This window comes from Filicampus tigris, chromosome 10 (genome assembly GCF_054856515.1).
Source record: "Filicampus tigris isolate MCC_2025a chromosome 10, RoL_Ftig_1.0, whole genome shotgun sequence".
Classification (NCBI taxonomy): domain Eukaryota; kingdom Metazoa; phylum Chordata; class Actinopteri; order Syngnathiformes; family Syngnathidae; genus Filicampus; species Filicampus tigris.
This window is the reverse complement of record NC_141226.1, coordinates 8,206,857-8,230,722: the sequence shown is the minus strand read 5'-3', so window position 1 is coordinate 8,230,722 and position 23,866 is coordinate 8,206,857. Positions and strand designations below refer to the sequence as shown.

Genomic DNA, 23,866 nt, shown 5'->3' with positions numbered 1-23,866 from the left:
CTTCCAAGAACCGCAGGACAACTAATCAACAATCATAAAAGTATTTACTTTAAACCACATTTATTTATTTACCCTTTTTGTGGCATTCTTTGACTACACAACCAGGGGAATAACACTGAGAGTTGTATAAAGAAGTGTAATCTACAGGCTCCATCAAAGTGTTTTGAGAATCAATAAACTGTAGTTGTATCTGCATGACATAACATCTGCTTATACGTACAATCCTGCTCTCTCTGTTGCCCAATGTAGTTTAATTGAACTTGCTAAAGTTGTGTTATTGAGTTTTCAATATTATCCACATGCTCCATTGCAAAAACAGGCAGCAGGCCCAGCTATAAACATGCCTAGTGTCAAGGGAAATCACAGAGCTTTGCCAAGTAACAGGGACACTAATTCATATCTAAATTAAGAATTAAGGGCTGTTTGCAGAACTCTAGCTTCTGCATGATTTCAGCTCAGTTCATACCACCGCAAGTTAACACATCATCTAGAGCTGAAACACTCCTGAAATTGGTTTGAATACACATGTGGATGCAAGTTGCAAACGTGCAGTAAAATTAAAGCCGCAATAAATTTGGCATGAATGCTCATAAATACTTCAATATACTTCTGTGCGGAGGATGATGTAGGCAACTAAATTTAAACATGAAGCCTTGGCCACAAAACAGCTCAACATAACACTTCTTTGTGTGTCCAGATTTGTCCTCTGCTGATGATTGTGTTTCTGGTCAATTTGAAAAGGTTAAATCGCGCGTGTGGGTGCACACCACCACTACTGCAAGAGCAACAATGATTCCTACCAAAGGACAAACTGGATCCATGTTAAATGGCTGCAATTGGCTTGCAACCCGTCCAGGGTGTACCATGATATTTTAAACCACATCAACTAAGATTAAATCTTTGGGTATACAGGCATGTAATAGGAAAAGTAGAAAGACGATGACCCTGGATGTCGCGCTTATCGTACAGTATTGCCAGCTAGCGCCAGTCAGGTCCGGGGTAAAGTTAATTATTTTTGAATAAACATTGTGTTATTTTGATTTTGTGTTAGCAGGATTATTCATTGGTTTGCTTCTCGCTCAAACCATCTCTATGTCAGTATTTGTCTTAAAAGTATATTACAATTAACCGATCGCCCTGGAGTCTGGCAGTGAATGAGTTAAGTGAGCATCCAAATATTGACTCGTTAACATTGACTTTTTCTGTGGTTTCCAAAAGAAGAATGAGTCTCAACAAAGTTTGTTCAGAAACGAACATAAGAAAAGAAGAAGAATATAAAGAATGTGCCCCGCAGGTTACCTCAAGTAAATAGACCCAGGTCACGTTCTCGCATATGGTTAATTGAAAATATCTTTATTTCCCTCGCTCCGAGCTAAATCGGTGAACACACAGAACAGGTTTTCAGTAAAAAAAAGACTGTACTATACTCGGCTCTACCAACCAGATCATCTGATTTGGCCATGCAATCCGACATTTTCATTATAGGCTCCAACACAAATTAATAAATGTTCTTAATTTGCTGTGTGTGTTATAAGCATCTGCCATTGTGTAAACAAAATCAGCACATGTAAGGGGATATCATTGAACATGTTCCATTGTTAAAATTTAAATACATTCTACAGATAGTCTACAAAATTGATGAACAGAATGCAGTATAATAACTAAAAAAAAATAAAATAATATTCAACTCAGATTTTTGCAGTGCCTTTTAAGGGATCCCAGGTGCTTAAAAAGCAGCAAATATGCTTTGATAAAGTATCAACAGATACAGTAAGTGAGTGGGGGGATTGCACTAAAAACATTTATGTGACAGATAAGATGCCGTGCTGGAACTAATATTAATGTTACTGAGCCTTTGAAGTGACTCTCAAACAACAATGTTTGTCGTCTATCACCAGGCAATGCCACTTTTCCCTTCAAGACTATACACAAAGTACAAACACAAACATCTGAAAGCAAGTCAGTATTTCCAAGGCTTTCCTCATTTGGCTTCAGGTGCAAGTAAGCAGCTATAAAACCGTCGTTTTAGGTGGTTCCATTTGATGGATCCCCTTAATCAGGTCGCACTCTGAAAGTGAGACGTTATTTAATCATTGCACTATGGATGCAGAGGAGCTTTTAATCCTTTCTCTAGAACTCCTGGCACGCACAGTGCAAGGCTATATTGTTATTCAGAGCCAGTGCAAAAACTTTAAAAACAAAACCGGTCGGGACATGAAGTTTGTTGCTAAAAAGACAAGTACAGATGCTTGTCACCTATTCATTGAGCACTCGTAAATCTTTAGGTATACATAAAGTAAAAAGGTTGATGTAAAACATTTCATTAAATGTGGTGACTGTTGTGCTGAATTTGTAATGCAATTTACAGTAGTAATCGCTTAAGGATTCCGTTGAATTGTGTAGAATTGATTCATTAGGCCTGTATGCAAATGAGGCAAAAAAAAAAGCAATGCTTCAGCATTTTTGGCTGGTTTAGTCTCAACTAGGTTGTGGCCTAAAGAACAGCAGCATAACAGTGATGCTAAGTTCTAAGTATGCAGCCGTGCATGTGGGCCCGCCCGACCAATTTAATTGGTTGATAGGTTTTTCGGATTTTTTCTTTTTTTACACATTAACACATCTAAACATAAGACTATTCTAATGACATTCAAACACCTGCACCCCCCTAAAAATGATTCTCTGTTGTAAGCTTAAACAAATACACACAAGGATATCTACCATAGTTTGCGTGGAGGAAGAATCAAACACAGGGAGACAGGAGGCAAAAATTTTGTGCAATATTAAATATTTAATTAAAGGAAAACAAAAAGGCAAATAAGGCACTGCGCTAACCAAAATGCCGAAGTCCAAAAACAACAAGGACGGAAGAGAAACTAAACAAACGCTCGGGAAAAGGACTCGGAAATTTGGCTGCACTATGCTTGGCATTCCAGCAAACCGAGGGTGGTTTTTTTTACACTCCCTGAGAATTTGATGGCTGAAAGTAGACTAAACATTAGATCAGCTGAAAGCAAGTCTAAGTTGTGGTGCAGGTGGTGTAATACAATTTTGGTGGATTTGATTCTGACCTCTGCGCATATGTGTGTTGGATGTCATCAGATTTCATTCAAAAATATGACAGCGTGCATCGAACCCTCTGAATCATTGTAGGAATCATTGCATTTGAATGCATTGTTATGATTATCACCTTTAATATATTTTCAAATGATTAAATTTGGCTTGCATTTGACCTGTTTTAGTTTCCTTGCCACTCAGTAATGTGCTAAAAAGTGAACAAGATGCCAAGATGGGAGTTGGCAAAAGAATGAGAGAGCATTCAAGTCCCTCGGAAATCTATAAATACACTTAAAGCATTAAACCCTAAAAGCATTCCAATCACTGCATCTCCTGGGTAAAATAACCTTCCTGCTGCTGTTTTACAAGAAAACCAAGAGAAAAAGACCTTGGACTCAGTGGAGTGGCATTTTTTCATATGAAAAGGTTTAATGGGGGAGTGACTATACCTGCACGCCTGGATACATAAATAAGCACAAGGACAATAAAGTAAATAAAAAGTAGAGAACAAACATTGGTGCAGTCATAGCAGTCTGTTCAACACACAGCAAGGAACAAACTACAAAACCATAATCTTGAGACAAGTTTATTTATTTATAGGACATTCCACCATAATGTCACACATTGTAATGGACAGTATGAGAGGTAGAACCCAAATGCAAGACTTAAGGTAAAAAACAGTCCAAAAACACACTTTCCTAAACAGGTTTGGTTTGGGTCCATGGGTTATCAAACAGCAAAGGCAAAAGGTCGCCATAGAACGTGATGCCACTTTTGGATGCAGACTGCAGTGGCGTGCAAAGGACAGTGGATGTCCCCCCTCAATTAGATTCCCGGGGCCCCCGCCCTGTTAGCCCCACCTTTTGCACGCCCCTGGCACACTGCAAAGTTTTCTGACATTATTTTTCAACATTTACTGGTCATCCCATTTTGATGCCAATAGAACATCCATATAAAGGTGGAATATGGTTCAAGAATGGTCATTATGGAACAAATTGAAACATTTATATCAAGGCTTGAAATGAGCGGTTTCACATTGCAGTTTATGAGTAAAAAATTTATATTTTGCGCCTCATCCAAACATATTGATTAGCAAAACTGAGAATCACTTATTTTTCCCAATAACACGGGTCAACAGCAAATTTTAATCAGACTGGCTTTATGTGTCACTCAATATATTTTTTCAGCTCAGTGGGGTGATTTCAAAAATGTGATAATAATAATCCATTCAATAAATTGAGTTCTACAATGATTCAGAAGGTTTAATGACCGATGCTCACATATTCATGAATGAAACACATCTGACTACATCTACCACACATGTCCGTGGCGGTCGGTGTCCGTCTCCCTGTGCCTGATCAAATTCACCAAAATTGCATTGGACCAGCTGTCCACCCTGTAAAATTCACACACTGCCATAACTATTGCAGGCTTTGTTGCTAAGTAAAATAAATAAAGCTTAGTAAAAACATGTTTGGCCCTATAAAATATTTTAGACATGGTCTGAGCAGGTGCAACTTTAGAACAACTTTCTGCCACCAAATTGTCACTGTGCTGGGCGCCTCTCCAACGGCACTCCCGGTGTTGCGTTGGCATGGCCACCTAGGCGCAGACCAATTTGCCAAATTGGCACTCATGCAACGAGCCTTCTGCTTGCATAAAAATGAGGATCTACCGCAGATGCGCTGTGTACAAAAATAGAGCTCAAGGAAGTCAATCATTTTTCTGATTTCCAAGAGAATCCTGGACCTACTGTTTAAAAAAATTATGAAATGGTCGGTACATTAAAAGGTAGTTATGAAACGATGCACATGTGGACAACTAGTGAGCAAATCTGCCTCATAGTTGCTAGGTCATAGGTTCAAATGCGGGCTCCAGCCTTTCTGTGCGCAGGTTGCGAGTTCTCTTTGTGACTGTGGGTTTTCTCAAAAACAAAACATGCATGGAAGATTAATTGAAATTTGAAACGATCCATAGGTGTGAGTGTGAACGGTCGTTTGTTTTTGTGTCCTTGGCTGATGACCAACTCAGGGTGTTGCCTTGCCTGCCTCTCGCCCAAAGTCAGCTCTAGCACACCTGCAACTCAGGTGAGGATAAGCAGTGCAGGTCATGGATGGATGGAAGCTCATATCAGCAGGACACGAGGCAAAGGATGGAGCTTATTGGAGAGACACATGAAGACAATGGGGAGGATGAATTAAGATGCTCCCCACGTAAGTATGTCTTTGTCAGCCATCTATCTCCTTTGCTACTTTTTGTGGGGTTTAGTTTTTCGAGGATATTGATCCAAAAAAAACAAAGTTATTTTAAGACAGTCCTTTATGGCAAATGCTACCACTGAATGACTGCTCAATTTTTGGATCAATAATACAGTTCCCATTTGGAACTTATTTGGAACTTTGGAACTTATTTTTGTCTGGACTTTTATATTGCTACTTTTTTATATGGTTTCTGGTCCTTTTTGCCTTTTTTTTTTTTTTTTAGTAAAAACTTTGTGAGTTTTTCCCTGTATCCCTGCCTTGCCTCCTGCCTCTTCACATTTTGTCCACTTTCCTCTGCCTCCATAACTGAACAGTACATCAAGACTGAACACTGGTACAGCTCCTGGATTTTTTTCTCTCCCGGACCCCGGTGCTAAACGGGGGCTTGACAGATATGTAGCGGGGCTGAGAAAGTAATCTATATATATATATATTTTGAAATATAAATTGAAAAGTTGCTGGGGCGTAACTGGGACTATACAAACTTCTGTTGGGGACACCTGGAAACTGCTTGTGAAAAAATTGTATGATATTTCTTTTTTTGACACAAAAGCAACCAAACTTCAAAGTCCAGTGCGACACGAACACAAAACAAGATCCTGTAATGAACTTGTCAGTTAGGTTACGAAAATGTTCTCTAGAACTGGTTTGGTGGTCACTAGTCCTCCACTTGGACTCGAGCGGGGCCCCACTCAATTATGATCCGAATGTGCTGCAGTCTCGACAAGCTCCCACATTTTGCCGCAGCAGTCATGAGCTGCAGGGGAACAGATTAGGGAGTGATTGGTGGCTTCCGATGGAAAATGAATCCTTGATGATTGTCCCTCTCTGCTGTCGCGTCTTATCTCCCCTTGTCTCGTCTTCTATACATCCTCACCCTAGCACATACTTGCATGGTATGCATGAGTCATCAGGATAATTAAAGATTCAAGAATGGATATGTACATCTTTGCAGTCATTCTTTGATCGGTACTACAGTACCTTCTTGGTTGGAATTTTGTAGTTTGTCACTGGAGCAATGGAGCAAAGCCTCACGGAAAGAGCTAATTAGTTCTCAATTGTTCTCTGGACAAAAAGTATTATTAGCACACTTGCCATGAAGGAGTGGACGCTTTCAGTTCAACGTTTTACCATCTTGAACTGTATCGGGGAATTTTAAACTGAATTCTTGAAATATTTTCATACCCTAATTTGAGCCAGCTCATTGAGTTTAAGTCATTAATTAATCAAGCATGGCAATCTAGGTAGATAATCAAGAAATAATATGATTTATCATTTTTCTCTTGTCGTAAAAGACAACCTTTTCAATTTCAGACAACTGTCATTATGTTATAAGTAATGCTGCTGTGGCATAAGCCTTACATTGGTGGTGGTCAATCGATTACATTTGTCATGCAATGTAGATGATGCCTATACTTTTTAAATGTCTTTCTCTAATATTGCAAGAGTGTTTGTGATTGATGGCGCATTCGGCACAAGTACAGTAGGCGCAGCACTCTCAGTGGGAGGTGTTAGAATTCACTCCTTAGATATATTTGGGGCCAGACTTGAGGACAAAACGTCTTTTTCATGCAAATTAAAAATGTCCATCAGGCATTTTGTGACAGCTATACTCATGTCACTTGAACATTTCTAATGTAAACATACAATATCAATATTTTAAAGCACTCTCTGTCTGACATCAGCCCAAAAAAATCCTTTATTCTAAATGAGGTCACATGGCGACCGCGTGTGCTAAGTGCATAAATGAATTTTAGAACATCTCATTTATGCTGTCAAGCCTTTTGTAGCGAACTGCAATGGGATGATGGAAGTTTGTTTCTCAGATGGACTCTTGTCTTGCTCATCAAATGCGAAGCCGTTGTTGTCACTATGGAAACCTCATGCAGATGAAAACTACAGTGATTCAGACAAATGCTTCTCTGATGTCTGTGGCAGTTTCTAGCGCTTGAGTGAAATTTTTCATTTCTCATCAGAAAAGCACAGAGACCTTCTACAAAACACTGGTTCGTTTATTTCAACTCAAACCAATCATAAAATAAAGGGTCAATTCCTTGTTCTTTTAAAATTCAACCAAACGTTGATTTATCTTAATAACACAACGGTAACATTAAGGTTAAGAAAACTGATGTGGTAGCAGCAGATTCAGTTTAAACAGTATAGCATTCATTACTACCGTTAAAATCTGATAAACATGTATTGAAATGTGTCACTGCCTTCCATACAGTGCATATACCGGCAATCAAATGTTTCTACTGATTATGAAGGAATAAGAGAATATATTATATTATATTATACATATATTATACAGCGCAATTTCACCTAACACAGGGCATATGATGGTTAAAAAAAAAGACAGAATTAGCCAAAAGACTACTTTTCATCTGTAGTCCGATGGCTGGCCATGATTAAAAAAAAAACATTCAAATACAATCACAAAAAAATAAATATAAATAGCAAGACAGGTTTGGTTGATGTATTCCCAAGTACCTGTCGTCCGATTTTACACTGTGCTTTGTATGCTTCCAGGAGCAAATCTGGATACAGCAGGCAATTACAGCTACAACTACAGACAAAGTTTCCAGCAGGTTCATAGCTCTGTGCATTCAACTGAGGTCTTATTAACCTTGAATCAAACTTTTAAAAAACATGTAGCTGAAAGTACAGAATAAACTGTTTCTTTGATGATGAAAAAGATGCACACATAGCCAATATAGGCTGCTGGCAAGTATACAGCTACACGAAAGCCATTCTCACATGGTCAATATCATGAATACATATATGTACGCACAATATGGTCTTAATCCAATGTCATTTGTGTGTGTTGTTTGCCACCACAGCAGTTTTTGAGCCACCTCGCTGCTATTGAGATGTATATTACTATACTGAATATTTCAACTCTTGATTAACCAGTGAATGGTCTCTTATTTGAGTCTGAAAAGCTTAAAGTCAGAAACATTTTCGTCATTAGGGTCGTGGGTGAGCTAGAGCCTATCCCAGCTGACTTTGAGTGAGAGGCAGGATACAACATCGACATGGTCGGCAGTCGCAGGGCTCATGTAAAAAAAAAATAAAAAAATGACACTCACGTCCATTAATGAAGCCATTTTCACGTAATCTAACGTTCATGTTTCTGGAATATGGGGTGACGTCAGAGTAGCCAGAGAAAAGCCACACATACATGGGCAAAACATGCCAACCCCACATAGGAAAAATAAAAGCAGAGCCCAAAACCTCCAAATTGCGAGGCAGATGTGTTAACTATTAGTTCAGCCTATAACAGACTATTTCAAAATGTAAAAAAAGTTTGTGCAAACCCATCACCTATCACATATTTCAATTAAACTTTATGGATCTGTGGTTTAGCAAGAATCCATTCAGTTCCATTTTGTTGCACAGCAGAATAAAATGCGGATAGAGGATATAAACTGCAACTGCAACAAACCATATTAGTGTGGGCTGAGGAAGACATTTATTTAACCCTCATTTGTTTTTTGTTTTTTTATTGCTGTACATTTCGGTGAGGAGCCATATGCCAAAAATGTCAAAAAATTGCAAGTCAACTGCAATTCAAATCACTTCTGTTTGTTTTCCTTAGCTTTTGTGAATATTGTTTGCTTATTTCATAAGCATCATTGACACATCCAGAGTGCTTTCATATAATTGATTTTAATGAATACACTTTCACTTTTATGCATGTAATTGACTATACTGACTACTGTAATAATAACATTTGTTCCGAACTGCTCTTTGCCATAAATCTTTTGTGTTGTGATATGCAAACCGTAAGCGTTCAACCATGATGGAGGTCTGCGCTCTATTTTGTGTTTTTTATTCTTCACTTGTTCAAGATATTGCAGATTAAAGAGATAATGTGTCTGATATGCTATTAAATGATTGCTTCCTGTCCTCCTTTCTATATACCTTGGACCTTTATACTTTTTATTCCAGTGGCTGTTCTTTGTTGTATTTAGATTACTGACATTCTTGCCACACTTCTTTATTTTCAAACAGGATATGCTGAGCAATTCAAGTGTCTTGCAGCTATGCGGGAAAGAGCCACATATATGTACAGGTGATTCATTTTTCAGATGCACGCAACTCACGTCACTAAAAATACTGTACTTGCTGAGCTGTTGCTGTTGGGAATTAATAGTGTTGCTCTCTGCAACAGCGTTGCTTTGTTGGAATTAGGTGTGCTGAGAATGGAAGAGGGCGTCATCACGTTCTGGGACATAAGCTGTACATGATAAATTGGAGGGGCACTGATATTAACTCTCACTTTGGACTTTAGAAATGTAAATGTTTTTTACAAACGTGTCATTTCAAATGGAGCAACGCACTGACAGATGGAGATATCAGCCCTGCCGGGCCTATCATCTTTTTTCTGAGGAGTTAATTGGCTTGAAGAAAATGGAGTAGGAGTATTCGAGAAGACCACATGGAAGGGAGAGTGTGATAACAAGACACAAAATAAGTGAGGGAAATTGATGCATAAATAGTCATGGAAACAGAAAGTGAGGCAGAGAGCAGGAAAATGAGGTAGCGTGGGGTTTAGAGTGGGTAACCCTCTTTGGCTGTCATTGCAGTTTACACTCATTAGTAGAGCTCTGCTTGTAAAGCCCTTTATCTTCAACGACACATTTCCTAGAACACACACAACATGCATATGCAAACATACTCAGCACCTTTTGAAGCTTACTACGCTTACACACTATAGAAAGCCCATATTCATATCCATATGCATACCTTCCTAATCACCAGAACGAATCATGTAGAAGCTGTTGTATAATTACACGTGAAATCATGTAAGAGACCACCCTTCTGACTACTCATCCATAAATGCATGAGTGTGTGCTTAGATCATGGCGACAGATCCCACTTCTCATTCTTTGCAGGAACGTATAAGGGAAAACAAAAACAAGAAAACATGGAAGAGCCTAACAGGAAAAAAAAATGTTACAAAAATCAATCAAATGCCAAACATTAGAAACGTGACTATGTGATTGAAACACCAGGTCATCAACATTTGTGATCTCTGATATTGGTGGACTTTTTTTTTGTTATCCAACCTTGCATGAGCCAAGGCACCCATTTTACATGAGAAAAATATCATGCCGCACCGCCAAACAAAAAGTATTGGAGAAGTGAAGAAATGGCGATCATGTCTGATTTTTTAAAAAATTTTTACTCAGTGCAAAATGTCACCTATGGTCACGAGCTGTCACGATCCAAGCACAAGCGGCCAAAATTAGTTTCCTGCACGTAGTGTCTGGGCTCTCCTTTAGCGATGGTGAGAAGCTTGGGCATCCATAAGGCCCTCATAGTAGAGCCGTTGCTCCTCTGCATCGAGAGAAGCCAGATGAGGTGGCTCAGGCATCTGGTTAGGATTCCTTCTGGCCGCCTCCCTAGTGAGGTGTTCCGGCCATGTCCCACAAGTAGCAGGCCCCTGGGTCGACCCAGGATACGCTGAAGAGATCCATCTGTACATTCACATACGCCTTGAGATTCCCCTTATGGACGAAGTGGCTGGGGAGAGGGAAGTCTGGTCTTCCCTGCTAAAGCTGCTGCCCCCACGACCCAACCCAAGATAAGTGGAAGAAAATGGATGGATGGATGGATGGATGGATGGATGGATGGATGGATGGATGGATGGATGGATGGATGGAACCTTGTCTGGCCTACATAGATGAGCCAAGATATATTTGTAATTACAAATAATTGTGGGACACATTTAGTCAAATTGGCTAATTTCCTGCAGAACACCTAATGATCTCACAGAGCACAATTGGGTGTGTTATTTTTAATTTTTTTTTATTTACTATTGGGGCCTAAGGAATCGATTTCATGTAATACTTGTATGGCTGGTCTTCATTTAGAAGCAAAAAGACCAAAAAACAAGTTCCCGCAGTAAGCCTAATGACTTTTTTTCTGAGCTTCAACCCCAGAGGCTAAAACAGGGATACAGCCTACTTGCGCATTTCCCCAATGCCAAGAGTGTTGACTTCTATTCTTAGCTTCTGTTTAACTCATCAGAAGTATGGCCATTGATAATGTTTTCAAAAAGATTCTGCACAGATTGAAGCATTTGGATCATTACTAAGAGCTGCGCTGGCTCTTGAGGCGCATACCTCATCATGCTGAAAATGCAACGAAATGCCTACGATGCAGCCTTCAAGTTGAAGATGATCCTCCGTCATTGAACAAGGTAATTGAGCGGCTTCACATGAACGTGGAGCAAACGAATAGATGATACAACATTGACAGAAGTAGCATAGAGAAGTACGTTGCTGCTTTTAAAGCTTGTGTGTAAAAAAAAAAAAAAAAAAAAAAAAAAAGCAACAAAGTGCTACAATCGTGACATTCACCTGTTCCCAATGTTCCAAAGAGGTGTTTTTGAACATTCCTCAAATTTCCCACTCTTTTGTTGCCCCCAGCTTTTTTGGAATGTGTTACAGGTATCAAATTCAAAATGAGAGAATATTTGCAAAACAGAAAATAACATTCATCAGTTTGAACATTAAAGATGTTTGTAGTGTGTTCAATTGAATATGGGTTGGAAAGGATTTGTAGTAAATCACAGTATTCTGTTTGTATTTACATTTTACAAAATGTCCTAACAGGGTCACTGATGGTGTAGTGGTACACACACCTGAGTTGTGTACGGGCAGCGTGGGATCGGTTCCCGCTCAGTGTGTCTGTGTGTGTGTGTGCCCTGCGACTGGCTGGCGACCAGTTCGGGGTGTGGTCTGCCTTTCGCCCATTGTCAGCTGGAATAGGCTCCAGCACCTCCCCGCGACCCTGTACAGGATAAGCGGCTTGGAAGATGACACATGATGACAATGTCCTAACTTCATGGGAATTAGGCTTTGTAAATTGTATTTGTGTGCAGTACACTGTGGGGTTTGTGATACACATCTTAACTTGAGCAGCAAGGCTGGTAAAATGCCCCACCACCTAAAAAACAAAAAAGTAAGGCAGAAATACACCCAGGCTATTTCACAAGTGCCAAATTTAGCGCAATGCTAGGAGAGGAAGAAAAGCTCAGGTAAAGCTTCTGTGCACCTCTTCTGAAAGGAACAACCCTAACAACTGTTGCAGCCCTTCTTCAAGGATGCTATGGAAAAGACAAAAAGGAAGCTTTGGGATCGACAACACATCATATAACTAAAGTGAACGATACCCTGAAAGCTTGTTGGATCAAATCGTTTTAGGGCATAATGGTGCGTTTATGGCTTGTTATGTTGCCCTAACGTTGCCAAGCAGAACAATTCCCACACCTCACAGTTCAATGAGACAAGTTTGAAAGATGAGGCGAAATCACAGTGCCTCTGTTGCATGCTCGGAACAAATCCAAGAGGTGTTAAAGCTGCTGAGCTGCACTGAGGCAACACGTCACAAATAGAACTTTAGTGAGAAGCGCACACTCTGCAGAGCACATGACGCACCAACACATTAGGAAGACTTCAGTGTTATTACTTCACCCTGAGAGACTGAACTTCAGGGTTTGGGGGGAGAAATGAGCATTGAATTGACTTCCCACAGGCCATTTCTGCAAGCAATGTATTTTATGAGAAAGGCTTTTGTTGTTTTGCTTGGCTCAGAAGCTGTTTCAACCAACCAAAGTTTGCAGAATGTTTCTCTTTGAACTTGATGAGCAAACGGTCCCCCCCATGCCTCACTTTCTTTCCAGACTCTAAGGAGAAAGTCAACCCCAAAATTTTCTTTACAATATTATGTTCTATGTAGCCCCACTATTCTAACCACGGCGTTCTGATTAATATTACGTTTGTGCAGCGCTGGGCAGTCCGTCCCTGGGCCGGACCGGTCGGACCCTCCGGCCCGGCCGGATGCCTATTTTTGGGGCGGCGGGGTGGGGGGTGACAAATTTTAAAAAAATGGCTGGACTAAGCATGGCCGAAAGTGGATTTTAGTCCGGCCCACTAATCGGCGCTCATGCGTGTGACGTGCTCGCGAGGCGGCCAAATTTCATCTCAGCCTACTCGGTGAAAGGCTTCTTTTTAGGCTTCTTTCAAAACAAATTGTGTCCGGGAGGAAAATCAAGCTGTGCATAGCACTCAAGTATGACACTGGCACATCATGCATTTCCCTACTTCCGGAAATACGCCGTAGCAAAACTCATGTGTAGTGGTTTGCTGGCATGCTTTTATTTTGAAGGCCGGGAAGTGTGAAGGAGGGGACATGTGGAAAATAAGTAACTTGAATGCTTGCAGACTTGTCGTCTGTTGGACCCAAATAATTATACAATACAACAAAACCAACCCCAGGGCTCGCAATGGAAGTAAGTATAGTACACGCAGCTGGGTTGTTGTGTCTTTCGCAACTTAATAACTTGGAGAAGTCTCGGAGCGCAGCTTCTTTTTATTGCGTAAACGGCATTCATTCACAGACGAGTTGAATCACTGATAACACTTGAAATTATATCACTACGCGCATGTCGCGGTGCACTGAGGAAATCACAGGGCGAATAACTACGCCTGGAAGCAGGTCCATACACTACGTGTAGGTAAGTACGTGAGTAAGTGGCGCGTTTGAAGCGTGTCCGCAGCGTGTTTGAAAAGTAAGTTAGCCAGCTAATTGTCTTTAAATAAACTCTCTTCCGTTAGCATCTCTCTCGCGGGTGCATCGTTTGGGGGGGGCGGGGGTATTCGGAACGGGGCGGGGACCGACAATGTTTATGAATTGGGCAAGGAGGTCGCGACCGGAAGGGTACCCAGGTCAAGGGTGGAGGGATGCGGCCGGACGGGCAAAAAGGGTCAAGTGCCCAGCTCTGCGTTTGTGGAATATGAAGTAAGCAGTAAAATCGACCCGTTTTTGTCCATTTCAGTGGGCGGCCATTTTGACATTTTCTCTCGACTGAAAATGACATCACAATTGCTCAGAGCTCATATTACGACCAATCATGGCCCAGCTTCAGAAAACAGGTGAGCTGTGATTGGTCGTTACCTCAGACCTTAGGCAACTGTGAGGTCATTATCAGTCAACAGAAAGTGACAAAATGGCCACCTCCTGAGATTGATAAAAAGCTGTGGATTTCACTACTTAACTCTTATTCCACAAATGCAAGTCTAATCAGAATGCCGTGTTTAGACAAGTGGAGACCCATAAAACATACGATTGTCAAGAAAATTTTGGGGTTGACTTCCCTTTAAACATCATCCACTTCTGGTGTAACCAGCAGGCTGTTCAACCCGAAAGATCATTTCACCGAATCATAGCGGGACAAGCGATGGGAACAGGGGTGAAAAGCAAGAGAGAGCAGCAACAAGAGATCAGAACCCACAAGATAATGAACTAATCCAATCAATAGAAACAGCCCTGCAAGCGTGCGTTCAAGCCTGAAACTGAACATGCATTGGGGTTTTATGATGAGGATGAATTATTTTTAGTAGATCGCCTAGGGTGGCCATCTCAGAATGTCTTTGCATTTATAACTGCTAAAGAAAAAATAAACACGGCTTTGCAACAGGCAGGCTTATGTCTCATTTGTTCTCAGTACAACCTTCTACTTCTACTTCCACTTTCCACTTAGCATTCTGAACTATGACAGTTTGTTTTTTGTTAATATAAAATACATTCCACTTGAGACACTTTCTTATTGAAGTTTTATTGCTATGTCTCAGTACAAAATTGACAGATATTAGAACACAGTTAGATTACAGTCCACACCATATTTTTATAGATCAAAGTTAATGGGTGCATTAATAATGAAAATATTATCGGATTTGCTTTCAGAGTCTAACCTCTTTTGCGCTGCCCTGAGAGATGAGACTCCAGTTGCGGTAGACACTTGCGATACATCTTAGTTAACCCCGGATGAAAAACATATCTGCCTGTTTAGTAGAATCCATGATTTTGTCAATACAATTGTTCTCTGACAAAAAATCTCTGGTCATGTATATTATTTGAATGGAGCACTGTGTAGCAAAGTCTTGAATCTCCCCTCCCACGCTCCTACTCAAAAAAGATTAACAAGAGTGATGACTAAGTTGCCAGTGAATCATTGCCTCACTGCGAAATGTCATATGTGTTAGGAGAATCAGCATTAGAGTCTACATAAGAGGTGGTAAAATGTGGACTATTCAAATTCTTCTAAAGATACTAATTCCTCCAAGACCCTAATGAACATAAAAATTACAAATCATCCATTCAGATCATAATCTGCTCGCACAGCTAGCGCTCCTAAGTTAACACAATATTAATCAGAATGCCTTGTTAAGACTAGTGAAGGCGCATGGACAAGGGTGCACATATTTTTTTTAGTACCACAAGATTGTCTTTGGTACTCACTAGTGGTCCACCGTATCACATAAGTCAGGGTTCGGATCGGTCATGGATTTTGAGTGACGGATCGTTTGTATGAGCAAAAAAAAAAAACTAAATAGAACTTTTTCTTCATTTATTTAATAGCTAATCTAATATGGCCGTTTAGAATTCAAGAACACAATTTAACGCAATTTTATAAGTGGTACAGTGTATGCATTTCAAGGTATCCTGCCAGACATTTTGAGCTCAATGTTTTCTTACAATTATTAGGCAAACGTGTTGTTATGAATTAAATGAAGACAAAGTTTTATTTTTATTTTTTGTGGAATGAAAAATACTTGAAGTGCAATCTAAGGCACCTTTCTTAAAACATGCACAGCACATTAACTACCAGCTAATGATAACAGCTGCTAGCCACGCACGCCGGAGTCTTGTGCCTTATCATACAATGGCAGCCTAATTAACCAGCCGTTTGTTCGTGTCATAAATTAGCGACTGAAAATGATTTCGAGACCGCGTTGTGTTGGTGTTAGTCGCAAGCGTTAAAACAGTCGAATACATCGAAAACGGAAGTCAAGTTAGCCGTTACGCTACCACGCAGGCCAACTTCAAAGTAAAAGTTAACTAAGGCTATTGCGTTGGCATTAATGTCTCAATGTATTATTTGGTAAGCTTTATTTTGAAGTTAGCCTTTGTGGAGGCGGGGTGTTCATTGAGTATGTTTGCAAAACGCTCTTGTACATGCAACTTACATGATTTTGTGGGTAACTTCCTCTGATGAATGCAGACTAATCACGGTGCCTGTGAACGCACAGTTTTTTTTCACCAACCATTCTGCGGATCGGCCAATGCTGAACCGATGCTTGATCCTTACCAATCAAAGATGATTCGTTCCACTGCGCCACTAGTGTGTACAGGTACGCAAATGCGCGTCGTGATGCAAATGACGGTACGCATCAGTGGTTTCTGTTGTGCATGCGTACCTGCGTACCAGTTACGTGCACCCCTGCACATAGAACATATTATTGCAACTAATTTTGGGGGGGGTTAACTTCCTCTTTAAGAAAATTGTTACTTCAGTTAGTAGTTCCTCCTGTGAAAGTAGTCTCTCCTCATTTAAACTGATAAAAACACACACAACAACACTGATGAAAGAGCAGCTTGTAAATACAAAATATTGAGTGCAAGAGGACACAATATGTTGATACGGAAAACCACAATTTACCACACAGCATGCAAACCCGAGACTCATGCTATTGTAAATCATGCAATGAAAAAAAGTTGGAGTGACATTTTCTTGAAAAAACCTAGTAAAGTTTTTTCACTCACTCATTTTACAAGGAGAGTTTTTGAGTACATTTTTCAAAATAAACCCTGGACCCAAACCCAAACGGTGAGGCCAATAAAAAGAAATGGAAGGCGGGCACACAGACAAAGAGCATGGTGAATTATTCAAACCATCTTGATGCAATCCATTACACTGCATTTATTATACATCATATGGCCAACAACATGCCTTGCACACATGAACAGCTACAAAACTCCTCCCTGCTGGGGTCAAGGAGGTTTCCCACAATACATCACATGAAACTCATTTGCACTGACAAGAAGGCGGAAGCTAATGCGCAAGAGCCATCACACACTGACACATGCAGACAGAACATGGATCATCGCTGTCTCTTCATCATGCTGAAAAGTGACGAAACATGATGTATGACAGCGTTCCACAACCACTGGTCCAAGGCATTTGGATAAACAAAGAAAATTTGAAAACGTTTTTTTTGCTGTTGTTGCCACGGAGCATATACATTGTGATCTGGAATGTGCGTCATTGAAGAAAGGTTCAGGTAGGGCGCAACCAGTATGTTGTAAGCACTGACCCACCCCTCTCGACAAATGGTTGGGTTGCTGGTCTGCACTACCGTGCAACGGTCCCTCGCGGGAAAAAAGTCTCGTAGTATACCCATTACCCATATAATAATGATAATAATAATAATAATAATGAATACACTTACTTCCATACTGACAGGATTGCAGCGATGAGTCCCAGCAAACCAGCCACTGTCGGAACACTGATCAATATCCACATCCTGCAAGTTCACATCCAAACGAACAACACCCCTGTCAAGGAGAAAGAGCAGACAAAAGTTTCGGAAAAGAAAGAGGATGCTGGAATAATTGGTGGCACCAACGCTTTGTAAATTAGTCAAGGCAGAGATTATACGTGTGACAAAAATTGCAGTTAAATTGGTGTGAAGGCTGAAGTGTTTGAAAAAATAATTAAATGTAGAGAAAGTTATCCTCAAGAGAAGAAAGGTCAAGAGTACAATAAGGAAGAAAAGGAAGAATAGAAATTGAGAGTGGGGAGGCAACAAAGGAACACTTGCTCAGTCTGAAATCCTTTTCAGAATTAAAATATGTAAAATACATCTTCCAACACATGGGACTGGACTGTCTTGTCACTAATAGACCACCGTAGTATAAAGACACATTTATTTAATAACTTCATCATAAGAATGTGGCAAAACAAACAATAAAAAATGAAGCCTGTTGACACTGTCAGTAGTTGCAGTTTCTGGTATGCAGCCACTAAATCATTGGCGCCTCCAGTCCTCGAGGGCCGCTATCCTGCATGTAGATGTTTCCCTCTTACAACACACCTGATTCAAATGATCAACTCATCAGCAAGCTCTACAGAAGCCTGACAATGGTCCTGATCGTTTGAATCAGGTGTGTCGGAAAAGGGAAACATCTAAAACGTGCAGGACAGCAGCCCTCGAGGACCGAAGTTGCATCTGCATGAAGCATCTGTACCCTCTTGTAGGGACAAAATAAAGGGTCTTCCAGGATTTTGCTAATAAACTGAACTAAACTAAAATGAAGTGAAGAGGTTATAGCTGTCAAGTTACTATGATATCTGCATTGTTCAAACGTCTCTGTATTTGGGGGAGGAGCTATGGTCAAACTTAATTCTGGTAACAACCACAACATGACTAGACTAGACTGGACTAGACTAGACTAGACTAAACTAGACTAGACTAGAACACAGACCCACGATAAGGGATGGAAAGTTTTGTTGCAGCCAAATTTACATCATCCGCAATTGTAGATCTTCATTATAAAAATAATTTGCGTGCACAGACTCCAGTGAGTCTGTTAAGCTTCCGCCATGTAGACTGCTCCTGCGCTGGATTTAAAAGGAATGAAGGACGCCGTTTCGATCAGCCGGGAATCCAGTCGACTGTGTTCACTTACACAACGGCGCAAACTGCCCATTTTCACCTGTGCCCTAAAAGTACTCAATGTGCATTTAAAATGGCCCCTCTGTTCTACTGCTAATTGATATTATACCTGTATTGATGTCTCAATTAAAACATTGTAACATGTTAATTTAAATGCTGTCAGTCCATGTATGTTTTATGTCCAAACTGTATTACATTTGTATGCAACATCAGGATTACTCCAGTTAACAGTTAAAGGTTCACCTTATTTATCTGAATGAAAGAGTCAAAATAATGGCAACAGCACTCGATATGATGCCACAATATTAATCAAATTGTCAAATCAATAACTGTGACAGGGTCAATTAAAACAGTAATATCTTGGCAAGGAAAGCTTTTTTTTTCTCCAGCTCTTGTATTGTTTCATATGACATGATAGTGCATCATTATGTAATGTTGTGGTCGGTATATGTTTTAAAAAAGCTGTAAGAGGACCAAAAAGATATAAGACAAGTCTTTCATACATTCAGTAAATACAGTATCTGTGATGTTCTTGAAATTCTGTTTAATACACAGCAGCAGTAATAAAAATCAACAACACTTAGCTTAAACATATACAAGTATCTATTGGTCACATTACCATTCTGTCTTTTGCATTATTGCAGTGATTACTGCAGTACTTTGAAAAGTATTGGAACAAAGAGTTTTAGAACATTTCTTGTGAATCATATGGAAAATAGGTGTCACCATACTCTAAATGCCTAACAAAATAAATACGCCGTTAAACCCTCTTCTGAACCTAAACTATAAAACCTAAGTCTTAACATTTGCGCTGGAGCCCTAATATGTCGTGTTCAAACTAACTCCCTAGTGTCACGGATTGAAATGTCCCCTTCTCCTTTTCTCTTTTGTGCTTCCGTGGATGAGCTTGACACCCGCTGTCTCCATCTGCCTGCAGGGAAGTGGAACAAACAACCATGGAGAGAGGATTTCACCACCGCCTTCTCCTCCATAGCACACAACCAGACAGAATGAGAGAGGAAGCTTGCCAGTGTATGCGTGAGACAGTCAAAGCTTGACTGAGATAGAAAATAGTGCCATGTGACAGCTACTTCTACATCTCTCACTGTCAGAAGGTCTTAATGTATTGTGAATTCTTCAATTAAAAATGACCTGTGCAGACAGTAAGAAATAGGGAAATTTAAGAATATGAAGAAAGGCTTAAGCTTTTCTGTCCAGACGTCCTATATTTAGAAACATCATCACAACACTGAGATGACTGGAGGAAGCAGCTAAACATTTTGAGCTCACGTACATGAGGAGGAAATAAGCATTTGTCATGCAGTGTGACTTGAAGCAATACTTAAGTGCATTTTCTCCACACCAAATTTGAATGTATTAAAGCACCATTTTCTAGGTGACGGAAACCCGCGGCTCCAGTGCCGCATGTGGCTCTTTGATCCTTCTGCTGTGGTTTAGAAGATAAATAATGTATATAATTTCAAATTGGTTTTGTTTTTGTTCATTTTACAAATTTAATTCTGAAGTCGAAGATTATGATTCTCTTGCAACATCAAAACGAAACATTACATTTATTTATCTATTTGTCGCTCAAAATATGTGTCACAGCCGCTGATGTGCGACACCTACCGCCAAGATTTACAATACAATCCACTACAAATATTTAGTTGTTTGACTGGTAAACAATGGATAGATACAAGAAAAGGAAGGTTTTGGGGGGAAAAAACAGAACGTTTAATGCTATGTATTACATAGCATGAACTATATTGCTCACATAGCCTCACATATGACATCTTATATGTGTGTGGAGACGAAGGTGACGTTTTACAGCCCTGATGTGCTGGCTCTGTGCGCTGTGGTTAAAGGGGAAGACAAAAAAAAATCAGTAATAAGCTAAATATTTTGATTGCCTATTATTTTGCAAATTGTCAAGTGCAATTCCACGCTCCTCAGCAGTGGACTAAAAAAACAAACAGAAGTGGACTCAGCCCTGCTTTGGTCAACCTCGAATAATTAACTTGACTGGATGATTGAATGCTAATCACAAGTAATTTGGCCAGGAAAATAACACATGTAATATTTAATGTAATGTAATAACACAGCGAATATTAATAAACACCTGCTGCTTTTCCTCCAAGCTTTCTTGAGGCTTAAACTGGACCTTATGCTGTTTGACACGACTCAACTCATCCTGGCATCAGTGTCCAAATGCCACTCTTAATACATCCATTATTGTTCACTCATAGTATTATTGATTGTTTCACCTCTCTTTGCCATATGAGAACCCTGGGTGTTTAAACATGCATAATTGCAATCCACTCGTACAAATGGCACTCTGGAGGGATGCATAAAGCCTGCAGTGCTCCTCTGAAAGTATAATCATGAAGAAGACATTCCCAGCTGTGCTTTGAGAGCATTTTAAATTAGAACTGTCTATAACTTCTTCTTCACCATCTGTTTTCTTACGTCATGCTATTTCAGTATTTGCTCTCAGCTCGCATAGTAATATTCATGTAATGGAGAACGTGGGCACGGTGGTGGACTGGTTAGCACGTCCGCCTCACAGTGCAGAGGTCATGGGTTCGATCCCAGCTCCAGCCTCCATGTGTGGAGTTTGCATGTTCTTCCCGTGCCTGCGTGGGTTTTCTCCTGGTACTCCGGTTTCCTCCCACATTCCAAAAACATGCATGGTAAGTTGATTGGACTTTCTCAATTGCCCCTTGGTGTGATTGTGAGTGCGGTAGTTTGTTTGTCTCTGTGTGCCCTGCGATTGGCTGGCAACCAATTCAGGGTGTCCCTTGCCTACTGCAGGAAGACAGCTGGGATAGGCTCCAGCACGCCCCGCGACCCTTGTGAGGAGAAACGGTATCGATAATGGATGGATGGATGGACAACATGGTATATTGCGATAACTGGATAATAATTTTTGGGCACCCATAATACTATAAATATAATCGAATTTAACCCCATTCCATTATTGTGTGACATTAAATGACTTCTAACTTAAAGTAGAAGTCAACCAAAAAAATTTTTTTTCAAGAATATGTTGTATGCAAGCCCACTAGTTGAAGCAAGGCATTCTGATAAATATTATTTGTGGAATAAGAGTTAATCCACTTGTTTTTGGCCATCTCTGGGGCAGCCATTTTGTCACTTCTGTCGACTGAAATGACATCACAACTGCTCAGGGCTCAGGTAACAACCAATCACGGCTGACCTGTTTTCTGAAGCTGAGCTGTGATTGGTCGTTACCTGAGCCCTGAGTAGTTGGGATGTCATTGTCAGTTGACAGAAATGACAAAATGGCCGCCCCCTGATACGGCTAAAAAGGAGTGGATTACCTCTTATTCCACAAATGCAATATTTATCAGAATGCCCTTTTTCAACTACTGGGCCTGCTGGGAACATATTCCTGATAAAAATATGTTTGGGTTGATTTCACCTTTAAGCAACTCTTTCAGTTTGTGAGCTACTAGGCAACACAGTGTGGAATGAATCTCAGTTCTGACCTTTCAGTGGAGTTTGCAAGTTCTTCCCATTTCTGGCTACTCTGGCTTCCTCCAACATTCCCAAAACATGACTCTTAGGTTGATTGAATACTCTAAATTGCCCAAAGTTTTTAATGTTAGTGTGAATGGTTGTTTGTCTATATATGTCCTGTGATTGACTGGTGACCTATCCAGGGTTAACAATGCCTTTCACCCAAAGGCAGCTCCGATAGGCTCTATCTCATCTATGACCCTGAACACAGTAATTGGATGGTAGAACGTTACTTGTATTGTGCCAAGTGTAAAGTTTGGTGGAGGGGGAGTTATGCTATGGGGTTGTTTTTCAGGAGCTGTGCTTGTGCTTGGCCCTTTCGTTCCAATGAAAGGAACTCTGTGAATGCTGAAGGCTACAAAGAGATTTGGGGAGAAGTCCATGCCCCCAACTTGCGTGAGCAGTTTGGAACTGTCCCATTTTCCTTTTCCAACATGACCGTGCACCAGTGCACAAAGCAAGGTTCCTTAAGACATGGATGACAAAGTCTGGTGTGGATGAACTTAACTGGCCTACACAGAGTCCTAACCTCAACTCGAAAGAACACATTTGGGATGAATTACAGTTGAGACTGAGAGCAGGCCTTCTCATCCAACATCAGTTTGTGACCTCACAAATGCACTTCTGGAAGAAAGGTTAAAAAAAAATTCCATAAACACACTCCTAAACCTTGTGGAAAGCCTTTCCAGAAGAGATGTACCTGTTATAGCTGCAAAGTGTGGACTGACATCATAAATCTCATCATTAAACTCTATTGATTAGGAATACAGTAGAATGTCACTTAAAGGGGCGGTGGGGCCGGGATGGCCATGCGTATTTTCACTAACGAGTTAATTTTATATATTTTTTGATCAGGAAAATGAAAAGAGTTGTCATTTTCTATTTTATCAATAAATTTGGAAGAAATTAGGAAATAAGTGACGCCATAAATAATGCCCCTTGTTAAGGAGGAGAATGGCCGCGCCCCCTAGCGTTCTATCCCTGTTCGGCCGGAGTCACGGGAGTACTGAACACTTGTTCGATGAGGGCTTACCTCACTCTCTGGCGGCTTCAAGCGGTGTCTTGTCAAGGCAACCCCGCGGCATGAAGATCGAAGCAGGCTGGACGCAGAGTAAGGAGCTAATGTTGTTGTGCTAACCTTTTGTTTTAACGACCTGAAGCTAGTTGTTGCTATTAGCCGTCCTATTATCCTATATTTAGCCGGGGAGGGTAGCGGGTGGCGTAAAGCTCCAATCTGCCTGCTGCTGCTGCAAGCCGCCGTCTCCCTCCTAAGAGTTGACACTAGTTTAGCGTCGCTAAATGTCCAAAATATAACCAGTCGGGGTATGTGTGCGCATTCATGCTCTTGTCCGCTTGTGAAAGTGGAGGAGCAATCTCCACGGTATTTTTTATTTTGTGGAGGTTATCATGATGAGATCACGTTTTATGTCAGTAAATCCAAACTATTGTGCAGAACACTTTATTACTTTCACAGGTTGAAGT

At 40.5% G+C, this 23,866-nt stretch overlaps 1 protein-coding gene across 1 annotated transcript in view; it reads right to left on the bottom strand.

Annotated features, from left to right (window-relative positions):
- Nucleotides 1-23,866, bottom strand: part of gpr158b (G protein-coupled receptor 158b) — a 56,397-nt gene that overhangs the window by 30,265 nt on the left and 2,266 nt on the right. The window contains exon 2 of the mRNA XM_086043757.1: nucleotides 17,618-17,723. Within this exon, the coding sequence (XP_085899883.1) occupies nucleotides 17,618-17,723 (106 nt within the window). The remainder of the gene's footprint in view (nucleotides 1-17,617; nucleotides 17,724-23,866) is intronic.